Source organism: Myotis yumanensis, unplaced genomic scaffold (assembly GCF_028538775.1).
Source record: "Myotis yumanensis isolate MYYU_CA2020_CCGP unplaced genomic scaffold, mMyoYum1.0.hap1 SCAF_19, whole genome shotgun sequence".
NCBI classification, from domain to species: domain Eukaryota; kingdom Metazoa; phylum Chordata; class Mammalia; order Chiroptera; family Vespertilionidae; genus Myotis; species Myotis yumanensis.
In genome coordinates, this window is record NW_027223770.1 from 26,247,152 (window position 1) to 26,259,001 (window position 11,850).

At 42.8% G+C, this 11,850-nt stretch overlaps 1 protein-coding gene across 1 annotated transcript; it reads right to left on the bottom strand.

The window, feature by feature from the left end:
• Positions 1-234: 234 nt before the first annotated feature.
• Positions 235-11,484, bottom strand: ZNF280B (zinc finger protein 280B). Its single transcript, XM_070399276.1, has 3 exons — positions 11,429-11,484; positions 9,900-9,998; positions 235-4,807 (listed from the first exon to the last, which is right to left on the bottom strand). Exon 3 carries the CDS (start codon positions 4,736-4,738, stop codon positions 3,143-3,145), a length of 1,596 nt encoding a protein of 531 aa, XP_070255377.1. The 5' UTR covers positions 4,739-4,807; positions 9,900-9,998; positions 11,429-11,484; the 3' UTR covers positions 235-3,142.
• Between the last annotated feature and the right edge of the window lie 366 nt (positions 11,485-11,850).

Consider the following 11,850-nt stretch of genomic DNA (forward strand, 5'->3'; position numbering starts at 1 on the left):
TCTTTGAAATCAACAAAAAATATGTTAAAAAAAATAAATACAATTGGAGGAAAGGCAAAGAGTTTACATAGTAGTGCTAAAAAAATTAAACTATAAATATGCCATGTAACGAATAAAAAGACAAATAACAAAAATGTTTTTTCAAAATAACATTTTATTATAATTGCTATTTTATTTAGAATTTTTGGCAACAATAATAAAATAAAATTTATCTGAAAGAATAAGCAAGCCAAATAGACATGGACATTCATGAGGGGTAATAACAAAATAGTAATCTTGACAGCTATTCAATATATTTGTAAACAAAACAAAGTGGCATTGCTTTAAAAAATATAGAGATATCAATAGAAAAACAGAGAAAGCTCCTGAAGGAACTCAACTCACTGTATTAATTTTCTTTTGGTTGCAGGCACAGAAATGGACTTGAGCGAGCTCCATTCTAAGAGAGGAGCAAAGTCCTTAATAATTATCCCTTCCTAGTTTTTTTGTGAAAACCTAGGAAATTTAACTAGATGAGAGAGGGAAGAAAGTAGAAAGGAGACACAAAGTGTCTCTTTGGAGAAGAAAAGGGATGGGGCCAAATTTCATTGTCAGTGTCACTTTAAGAACTTTAATGAAACTCAACAAATCAAAGGAAATGTCCAACGAATAAATGAGGTAGAGAGCCATGCAGGTCTAGGGGAAGAGAATTCTAAGACAAAGAACAGCAGTTGCAAAGTCTTTGGATTAGGAAGAAATGTGATTTGCTTGAGGAAAAGCAAGGCCAGTGCATCAAAAATAGTGCACCAGTGGGGAAAACGGTAGAGAAGCATGGTACAGCATGGAAAACAGAGAGGAGGTAGGCAGGGGCTATATCACTGAAACCGTGGTAATAAGTAACAATTTGTACTCCTTAGGGGCATATTTTAGTGAAATATCAAACAACAGTAACAGTTGATAAAACCAAGTAGCCACAGACACATAGAATAAAAACATTTTCATATTTTTACCATCGAAACAGAATAAGGGAGATAAGTATGCAAAGTCTAAAGATCTAGTTATACCCAGAAATTTCCACTTGATACCAACACATACACACATACACACACACACACAAACACACACACTTTTCTACCCCTAAAGAAAGGAGTTCAGGCTAAAATTTTAGCAAAGTGCCTTGGCCCAAGCAAACAAACTGAAAAGGCCTAGTAAAATGTTCAAAGTGCAAATCCATCAATCAATTAGTCAAGCATTGAGCAAATACAACAAGAATCCACACCAAGGATATTATCTAAAACATGGACAATACACTCACAGCTACTTTACTGTCTAGTGCCTCCTCCCCAACTCTTAAGAGGGATGCTAAACCCTTGATGATGATCACTTCTCAGGTTTTTGTGAAAGTTTATGGAATTTAAATAGATTGAGGAGGGAATAAAGGAGTGGGGAGATATAAGGTGCCTTGAAGAGAAAGCAAAGGGAAAAAAAGATTTTCCTGGCTTAGATCTCTAGCCAGGATCCCAGATTCCTTGAGTGGAGCACAGAGGCTGCTGGGTACCTGGGCGGGGGTAGAAGAAGGGATGGCACTAGAATATACTGAGGGAGACTCAACCCTGGGAACCCACAGAAGCAGCCAAGGCCGCCAATGTTCAGAAATCAAACTCAGAAAGTATTCCAGTGAAGTATTCCAGTTCTGTGAAAGGACCCTTGGAAATGGCAAGGGAAGGTCTCCTCATAGTATATTCACCTAATAGATAGGTGGACAGATTAGATGAAGGGCAATAACTCTAGGACCTAATACTTATTAAAATAAAAGGAACATTACTTGCACACTGGAATGTGTCAAGACCCAAAAGGTATTAGTTTCATGAAATGGGAAATTACACACACAAGACAATAATAACTCTTAACTGTAAAACATTCATGCCCAACAAGGCAAAGTACAAAACTGCAAACTTCACATGTTCAATTAGGGAAAGATACACGAACATAGAAAAATATACGGAAAAGCCCTATAACAAGCTTAATTTTAGTAAGTCACCTGGGCTATTTGTACCCACTGTACCTACTGTTCTTGGACAATGCCCATTCCAGCTTAACCGTTAGAGAACTAAATTGAGCTCAGTCCATGAACTGGACAGACACAATTTGGCCCTTTTTAGTGAAAATTATGTACAGTTCAAACTATGGATGTCAGTGCTTCTTTGTCAACGGAAACTTTACTTCTTCACTTCTGTGGCTGTAAGGGACATAGCTCATTCTGACAAAAGGCCAGCCAGAAAGGAGGGGAGGGAACAAATTGAATTTCCTTGTGGGTCACTCAACAAGAGGCCCATTGGCACCAGGCCCCATTCTATTAGCTCCCTCTGCTTAAGCCAATGATACACCGGTTGTCTGATGTCTGCAGGGGCCCCTCACCAAACATAGGCATTTTATTGTAATGACTTTGCCTCTTTGGATGTACTTGGGGCGGGATAACGACACTGACACAGTATTCTCTCTGTCTTGGCTCCAAGACAAGTGAGTGTATGCCGCTCTCTCCACTGGGAAAAAGAGCCTCTGCTCTCCATTGACTAACCTCCCACTTCCTGGTCCCATTCACGCCATAGCTTCTCCCTCAACTTCTCCACACCCAGATGTTCAGAGGCAGGTTACTTTAGGCCAGCACAATAGAGGCACTTCTGGGACTTCAGCAGTAAACAGGACCATGCCATACCAAAGCCATTCCAGTCTGACTAGAGTTAATATTATAATCTTCAAGGCATGTAACTCTACAGATTCTATATACAGAAAAAAGAGATTTCACACTCAAAAATAACATGAAATAGAAAAATAATAAATAGGTTTCTGGCTTTTCTTTCACATACATATACATACACAAGCACCTTTTGTGTTAAGCCAGATACAGTCACATAAAAAGCAGTCAATACATTTTTAAAATAACATCTCAAAACTCGTATCAAATAATACTGAATTTCATAAATTTTATAAAAAAAAAACTCTTAAATGACCCATTGGTTTCACTATTCTTAAGCTACTAATGTTTTGTATTTTTTTATTTATGAGGTTTCTCACTTTCATTAAAGTACTTGCTTTAGATTTCCTGAAAATGGGATTAACGGTCGTTGTTGTTATTGATGTTGTTTTAATTCTACTTTTAGGTCTAGGGTGATGGTTCAGAATCAGATGTGCTCACAATAATGGATGCTACTTCCACTGACCCTGGTTGAAGAGGCTCCAGTGATACCTGAATAACAACTTTAGTTTCAGGAGGCAATCCTTCCAGTTGCTCAGGCTTCTTAAACATTTGATGACAGCGGGTCTTGTGCTCCATTTTCTCCTTGAAAGTTAAAAACTGTAGCCGGCATTTGGAACACTGATGAATAAACTTTTCCCAGTGTCCTCTATAATGATACATGTAGGGTGCTGCCAGTTTGAAAATTTTGAGACAAAATGGACAAAGCAGATTCTTAGTGTGTGCATGCCAGGTTCTGAAATGTGTTTCCACATCAGCAAAGGCCGACGATCTATAATTGCAAACCTGGCACACGTAGGGCATTTCGCCAGGCTTATGATTGTCCTTCATGTGCTGTAAGAGAGCCTGATCTGTTTCAAATGACAATTCACAAATTCTACAGACAGCGGAGGGCTCCTGGGCTGTGTGCACACTTTCGATGTGACGCTGCAGCTGGAAGGGAGTGGGAAACTGCCGGTGGCAATGCTGGCAGGTGGTGTGGTTTTTCCAGTTGTCATCTCCCTGCTTCTCAAGTTCCAAATGGTGCTTCACGTGATTCATAAACTTGACATTTTTTAGAACTTTCCTGCAGCTGAAGCATTTAAAGGTTGTGTGAGTCTTTTGTTCTGGCTGCCTATCTCCTGGATGCTGTCCGTAGTAAAAGTCATGAAGTAACACAATCAGATTTCCTTTCTTGAGATCGTCAGTCTTGTTTTGACTTGCTAGGCTCAAAAGATCTGTTTTTGTCAGTCTATTTTCTCCAACAGGATTTATAGTCTGGAAATGGACTTTGTCCTTTGGAAAAGCTGTTGGAAAAAGTGCTCCATTCTGAATAGGGCTTAATGAGGTATGAACACCATTTGAGGGTGTGCTTTGCTGAGGAATCATTGTATGAAAGATTCCTGAAGAGGACACAACTGAAGACTGTCCCCCTGTGATTTTGTCACTGAGTTTAGGCCTTTTTGGACTTATGCTGTTTACTTCAGAAGTGCAAAGTCGCTTTGATGCACGAGGACTTTTACTCAGACCTCCTACAGAAAGTGCTGATCCCACTGGATGCTGCAATGAACTTGTGAATGTAACCAAAGGAGAACATAACTCTGAAGAGCTATTAGGCACAACTTGTGGTGAATTACTTCTATAATCAGGTTCAGACAAAGGCTCAATAATAATAGGACTATCTGTTAATCTTGATTCAGGCTCAGGAACTGGCAAGACAGTCACTGCTTCGGATGTAGGGGTCACATGACTTACAGGCTGCAATTTGTGAGCAGTATCTTTTCTGAGCTTACCATACCTTTTTCTCCTTGAACATGAACCCGGGGTGACTCTGTTCAAGATGTGGGAAACGACTGGTTTTGAATGTGAAGTCACCCCAACGAAGATCAGCTCAGCATCTTCATTTACATGTTCCACCCCAACAAAGATCAGCTCAGCATCTTCATCTACTTGTTTGTTTTCTTCTATGCTCTTCTGTGGTCCTGGCTCTTGTTTTTCCTCACATACCACATATGGTGGTCCCATTTTCTAACTTTTTTTATTCTTGAAGGGTGTGGCCACAAGTCCTAGTTTTTCCTTTATGTGAACTGCCACCTAAGTACAAACAACACTACACATCAGTAAGTACAGAAAAAAATGTATCTCATTTAATTTTCTCCAAAACTCAAGCTAGTTACAAACATCCATTATTTTACAGATAAGGACACTGAGACTCAAAGAGAATAAATGACAGCTTAAAACTATGATTACAAGTCTGTGAGACTCTAGAATCTAATTATAGATTTGTCCTATGCTGATTATGATCTCTTCTGTTGCCTCTACCGGCAAATGCCAATGGCAATCCCCTAGCGGTGGCAATCAAAAATGTTCTATGGGAGAACTTCTTCCTTAATCTAACCTTCTTCGCAGGATCACTTCCACACTCCTAGTAACTACCTTCTAGGTAATTCTACATTTATGCTCTAACATCCTCTCTATAAAAAAAATCTAAATCAAAAGTATTAATTTCTTCATAATACCATAAAACTCAAAAGATAATTTGACAAGTAATATGACCATCAGAATTATCTCAGGATGGACTTCTAAAGGCTAGAAAAGTTTATGATTCAGCTAAAATTATATGTAGGGTTTGGAAACAGAGCTAGCACTAAAATGTGTGATTCCTGAATTCTGGTTCTGTGTTCTTCCCAACAGAACTCTGATTTAGTGCATGTCTATTTCTGATGATGGTGCTATTAATTGCTTAGTCTCTAAGGATCAAAGAGCCTCACTGGATTCATTTTTACTCTCCTTCTACTTTATAAAATCTGTTCTAACCTCCCCTAGCTCCCATCAATTTAATCACAGGAATGTATTAGTGATTCTAAGTAATTTTTTAGAGCACTGGTCAGGTCATCCTAACTACATTTCATTTCCATTCTTATTAAAGCACTTACTCCCAACTTCTAGGTTTAGGCCCACTGGTTACTTCATGTCTGTACATCTGTAATAAACTTCAAATTGTTCTGTCTTATCTCTCTAGCCTTCAAATTATATAGCACATTGCCACTATGTGAATCTTAAAATACCACTGTAATTATATTATTCCTTTATTTCTAAATGGTTGGGTGTTTTTTTTAAATCCACACCTGACAATTTTTAAATGTGACATATACATACAATGGAATATTATTCAGTCATAAAAAGGAAATTCTGTCACATGCTACAACATGCATGAACATTGAAGACATGTGGTAAATGAAATAGGCCAGCCACAAAAAAGACAAATACTGTATGATTCTACTTATATGAAGTATGTAAAGTAATCAAAGCAACAGAAAAGATACAAATCTTAGAATAGTAGGATGAATACCAGGATCTAGGGCAGTGATGGTGAACCTATGACACGTGTGTCAGAGGTGACACGCGAACTCATTTTTTTGGTTTACTTTTCTTTGTTAAATGGCATTTAAATATATAAAATAAATATCAAAAATATAAGTCTTTGTTTTCCTATGGTTGCAAATATCAAAAAATTTCTATATGTGACACGGCACCAGAGTTAAGTTAGGGTTTTTCAAAATGCTGACATGCCGAGCTCAAATGGTTCGCCATCACTGATCTAGGGAGAGAGTGAAAAGGGGAGTTGGTTGTTTAATGAGTAGAGTTTCAATTTTGCAACATGAAAAAGTTCCAGAGAGCTGTTTCAAAAGACTGTGAATATACTTAACATTTAAAAATGGTTAAGGTGGTAAAATTTATGTTATAGGGTTTTTAGCACATTAAAAAATAATTAAACAATGGGCAAAGGATGTCAATAGACATTTCTCCAAAGAAGATATATATACATAGCCAATACCCACAAAAAATACTGCTCAACATGTTTAGTCATTAGGAAAATGTAAATCACAATTAGATCTGCTTCACACCCACTATTGGCTACAATAAAAAAGAGGAACAATAATAAGTGTTGCAGAAGATGCAGGGAAATTGGAATCCTCATATATTGCTGGTGCAATTACTGGAAAATGGCGCAGCCACGTTGGAAAACAGTTGGCAGTATTTCAACAATTAAATATAGTTACCTTTTTTTTTTAAATTCAGAGAGAGGAAGGGAGAGAGAGAGAGAAAAAAAACTTCAATGATGAGAGGGACTTATGGATTGGCTGCCTCATGGGTACCCCCTACCAGGGATGGAGCCCACAACACAGGCAAGTGCCCTGACCAGGAATAGAACTGTGACCTCCTGGTGCATGGGTCAATGCTCAACCACTTAGCCACACCATCCAGGCAAAATACAGAGTTACCATATGATCCAGCAATTTTACTCCTAGGTCTATACTGCAAAGAATTGAAAACACAAATCCACACAAAAACTTGCACAACAATGTTCAAACATCATTATTCATAATAGCCACAGAGTGCTAACAATTCAAATGTTCACTAATTGATGGGTGCATATACAAACTGTGGTAATACAATGGAATAATATTCAGCCATTAAAACTAATAAAGCAGCCCGAACTGGTTTGGCTCAGTGGATAGAGCGTTGGCCTGCGGACTGAAGGGTCCCGGGTTCGATTCCAGTCAAGGGCATGTACCTTGGTTGCGGGCACATCCCCAGTGGTGGTGGGGAGGGGGGGGGCATGTGCAGGATACAGCTGATCGATGTTTCTCTCTCATCTATGTTTCTAACCCTCTATCCCTCTCACCTTCCTCTCTGTAAAAAAAAAAAAAAATCAATAAAATATATTATAAAAAAAACCCAATAAAGCACCACGGAACATATATGATATGAATGAACCCTGTAAACATGCTAAGTGAATAAAACCAGACACAAAAGTCCACATAGTTTATGATTCCACTTACAATACATAAAACATCTAGAAAAGGTAAATCCATACAGACAGAAATAAACTAGTGGTTGTCATGGGATGGGGAGGGGGGAGAAATAAGGAAGGAAAGTAAGTTGAACTAAAAGAAAAATAAAATATCAGGTCCCAATCCTGAAACATGTATATGTTATGTGATTTGGAAAAAGGATCTTTGCAGATGTGATTAAATTATGGGTTCTGAGATGGAGAGAATATCCTGGATTACACAAATGGGCCCGCAATGCCATATATGTATGTCCTTCAATTTTAAACCCTAAAGAGTAAATTTTGCCATATGTGAATTATAACTCAATTAAAGAAAAAAATGCCTATTACCTCTCCCCCCGACATCCCAGCAACTGGTACTGAGACAGGCTAGGAAGCCAGGACAAGTGGACAGAGAAACTGAAACCAACTGGCCCAGCAATTTACAGCCAGATACAGAAGGTCACCTCCTTAGAGTTAACATCTAGGCCTCAGTTGTATTTCAGCTCCAGGCCCAGAAAAGCAGCAAAACCAGGTGGGGGATGCCACGACCAACTACAATGACTAAGGACCCCCTGCCCTGAACTAACTAATCAGTAGAGACCATGACCCTGAAAGAACACACTTAGAAAACTGATGAATATTCTGCTGAAAACCTTCCCTGACAACTCCCTAAGATTCCTGCTTGCAAGAGAGATAAAAGCCTCAAGGCAAAGGACTTAGGGTTGGCTCCCCCTCCCCAGAGTCCTCCCTTGTCTTTCTCTTCCCCTACCGGCATGCATCCCTAAACTGTAAGGGACCCCACAAGGCTTGCAACCAGGGAGCAATGGGCAGTGGCAGCTTGTCCTGAGCTAAGCTCCTGACCCTGTCCCCAAGGCTCTGTTTTCTCTGACTACTTAGTGAGCCAAAGCAGCCCAGCCTAGGCTCATGTCCCCACCTAGTCCCTCTCCTTCTTCTATCCTAGGCCCTTCCTTGTTTCACTGTCCCCAGCTTTAATAACCGTCCTCTAAAAATCACCTGGACTTGTACTGTGAAATCTTTTCTGCAAAAAGTCAAGAACCCACACACTACCAGTTGGCCCTAGGCAGACCTACTCAGGGCCATGTCCCCTTTCCAGTAACGATACCAAATTCAAAGTCCCTTTATTTGGAAAATCAGAGGTAGAAGAAGAAATTCATAAAAGAAATGGGCTTAGAAAACAAGTTATAGAGATAAAGGAAGGGCCCTTGGAGCTTGGGAGCTAGGAAAGTAATGGTAATGTACCTTGTGGGTGGGGCGAGGGCAGAAGGGGAAGGGAAAGGTGTGGGCACGCTCTGGGAAGGGAGAGTGTGCTGGGTCTTCCATCCCAGGAGAAAAGGTTGGAACAGTGTACAAATAGGAGTGGTAGCCAGCCTCCAAGATGGGCCCACATGAATCCCACCTCCTGGCATTCACTCTCTTGCGTAGCCCTCTCCCACACTATCACAGGGTTTGCCTGTGGGACTAAGCAAATATGGCGCACCGAACTTTTGAAAAAGAGCCTGCACTTCTCTTGGGTGAAAGCTCGCTCTTGAATCACTCACTCTGGGGGAAGCCAGCTGTCATGACATGGGCAGCCTCATGGAGAGGCCCACAGAGTGAGGAACTGAAGCTCCTTGCCTACAGCCAAGTGAGTAAGCTTAGACGAAGATCATCTGACAAAAGTCAAGTCCGCGGACACAGACAAAAACTTGACTACAACTTCATGAGAGACCCTGAGCTAGGACCACCCTGCTAAGGCACTCTGGATTCCAGACCTTCAGAAACTATGAAAATGAAGATTTATTTTACGCTAGCAAGTGCTGAGATACACAGTGTTACACAGCAACAGATAACTCATTAAAAAATGGATCATAACTTACCTGTAAACGTGACTACTGGCATAAAATAAATTTTGACGGCCTCCCCTATCCAGCCACATTCAAATACAGAAATAAAGCCCTTATGGAAAAGGGTATAGAATTAAACAAACTAACCCCATGTAATCATTTTAACCAATATATATTCGCCTTAAATGAACCACTTATTACTTTAATATATTAGCTGAAATCTTACAGTATGTGTTATCAGTCCATTTTAGACGTTAAAAGAAAATAGATTTACATAGCTTAAGATCTATGGTACTCCTACTTTTCTTTTTCCTTTCAAGGTATTCCCCCACCCTCCCCTTGTTTAAGGAAGCAGTTTAGAAGGTTCCAAAATTTCCTAAATCAATGATCGACCTGAATTTATCACACATATGCAGATTCAGATCACATACACTCAGGAAACACTGTCTAAATAATGTTTTAGCACAAAAGGGAATAAGAGAAAAACTGAAGAAAAAAATACCGTCTTGGTCCTCGTGATGAAGGCGTCCCTCCTCTTATCTTGGATGTGCACTGAAACTTCTAAGAACTTGCGATATTTCAGGCAGGAGAAGGTCACATCCTTGAGGCAACCAGAGAAAGGGATTAAGGTTATTTACATGTTACAGACGTATTTTCTACCCGCTGTCCACCTGATACTCTCATTTAGCTGTCCCTCAAGCATCTCCCCTTTAACCAGAAAAGAGACTTCCTTTCTTCAAACCCATTTCTCCAAATAAATAAATTAATTAAATTTTGAATTGTGCGTAGGCTTCCTATCATTATAGTGTTTCTTTTTCCACACTAGTTATTTTAACCTACATTTTAAATGTTTGTAAAAGGTTAACTGTCCTACATCCAACTTCTATAAAATAATTCCACCCACTTATGAAGGAGGAGGACATAGAAGAGGTAGAACCTGGGCACTCGCTCACATGCCTGAGTCGATAAAGATGGAAATAACGCCCCCTGTGGAGTCGGTTATCTTGAAACAGGATAAAAATCACCACGGAGGTGAAATGACTCTGTTAACTGGGTGATCACGGGCGACACCCATCATACTTTTCCGGGCAGACCGTTTTCACTGGGGGCGCACAGGTAAAATGAGAGGGTGTGGTAAGTGCATTGAGATTCCCGAGGAAAGAATCTGCAGAGAAATCTACGCAAAATATAGATCTGGGGGAAGAAGTTTTTATCTGGGGGGAGAAATGCTGAAATGCCCCCAAAGCCACTGACCCACCGCCTGGAGGTCCTGCACAAAAGCGAACCAGTGGGAACGCTGGTGGGTGGGGTGGGGAAAGCCGAGTGTTTTGGAGGGAATAACTTCAAAGAGACGTAAATGGCTACGTGGGCTCGGTGCGGTTCAGAATGAACTTGATTTTCACACTGCTGTCACCTCTGAAATAAACTGAGGTGATGTTCTGGTAAAAAACAATAATAATAATAAAATAAAAATAAAGGGGAAAAAAACACACACAAAAAAATCCTGGGAACTGCCTGAAACAAAAGCCTCAACACCCACCCCCGGCCCGGCGCTCAGGGGCGCCTCACTAGGGCCCGGGCGGCTTTAGAGACTCGGCAGCGAGGAGGGGGCGCCCCGCTGGGGGGAGGGGCGGAGACCCTCAGAAATGGGTGAGGTGCGTCCAGGCCCAGCGGCTCGGCGCCCACAACTGTTCCTCAGGGGGCGACACGGGGTGCAAAACCGGTGTCGGGTTTTTGCCCCGAGAGAGAGCTCCCCCGGAGACCCCGCGGGGCAGGGGGGCGGGGGCTCAGGCGCGCGGACAGGCCCCTTCGCAGCCCCGGGGGGTGGGGACCCCGCCGGGGTGGGAAAGGGGGGCGGAAAGCGGCGCCTGAGGAGCCGGGGCGGCGAGTGTGTGGGAACCGGGTCCTGAGAGCGGCGGGCGGCGGCCGCGGGGCGACGCGGGGACGGGGACAGGCCGCCGGCAGCCGTGCAGCCGCGGGATCCCGCTCCTCTCCCCTCGGGGGCGCCCGGCCGCGCCACGCCCCGCTTACCAGTCCCCGAGCCGCCGCCGCGCTCCCGGGCGAAGCGGAGGCGCCGCCGTCCCCTCAGGCCCCAGCGCCGGCCGCAGCCCCCGCGAGCGCCGCGACCACTGACTGGCAGCCAGGTGCGGGCGTGAGGCCGCGGCGCCGGCGCTGCGCGCTGATTGGCCGCGCGATGGGCCCGGCGCATGCGCGCTCCGCTCCGAGTGGGACCGGCTGAGGCCTTGGGCCGGCGGCGAGGGTGCGGGCCAAGGAGCACCGGAGCCCTGGCAGGGTCTCGGCGGCCAAGGTTGCCCCGAGGACCAGGGTTCGGGCCGGAGAACAGGCTGCCGGTCCTCCAGGGACTAGGCTGCCCCCCTGGTCCCTATCTCCTGGTCCTCAAGTGCCCTCTGCCCATGAGGCGCCGCGGCCTGCCCTCTGCTCAAGGCGCTTGG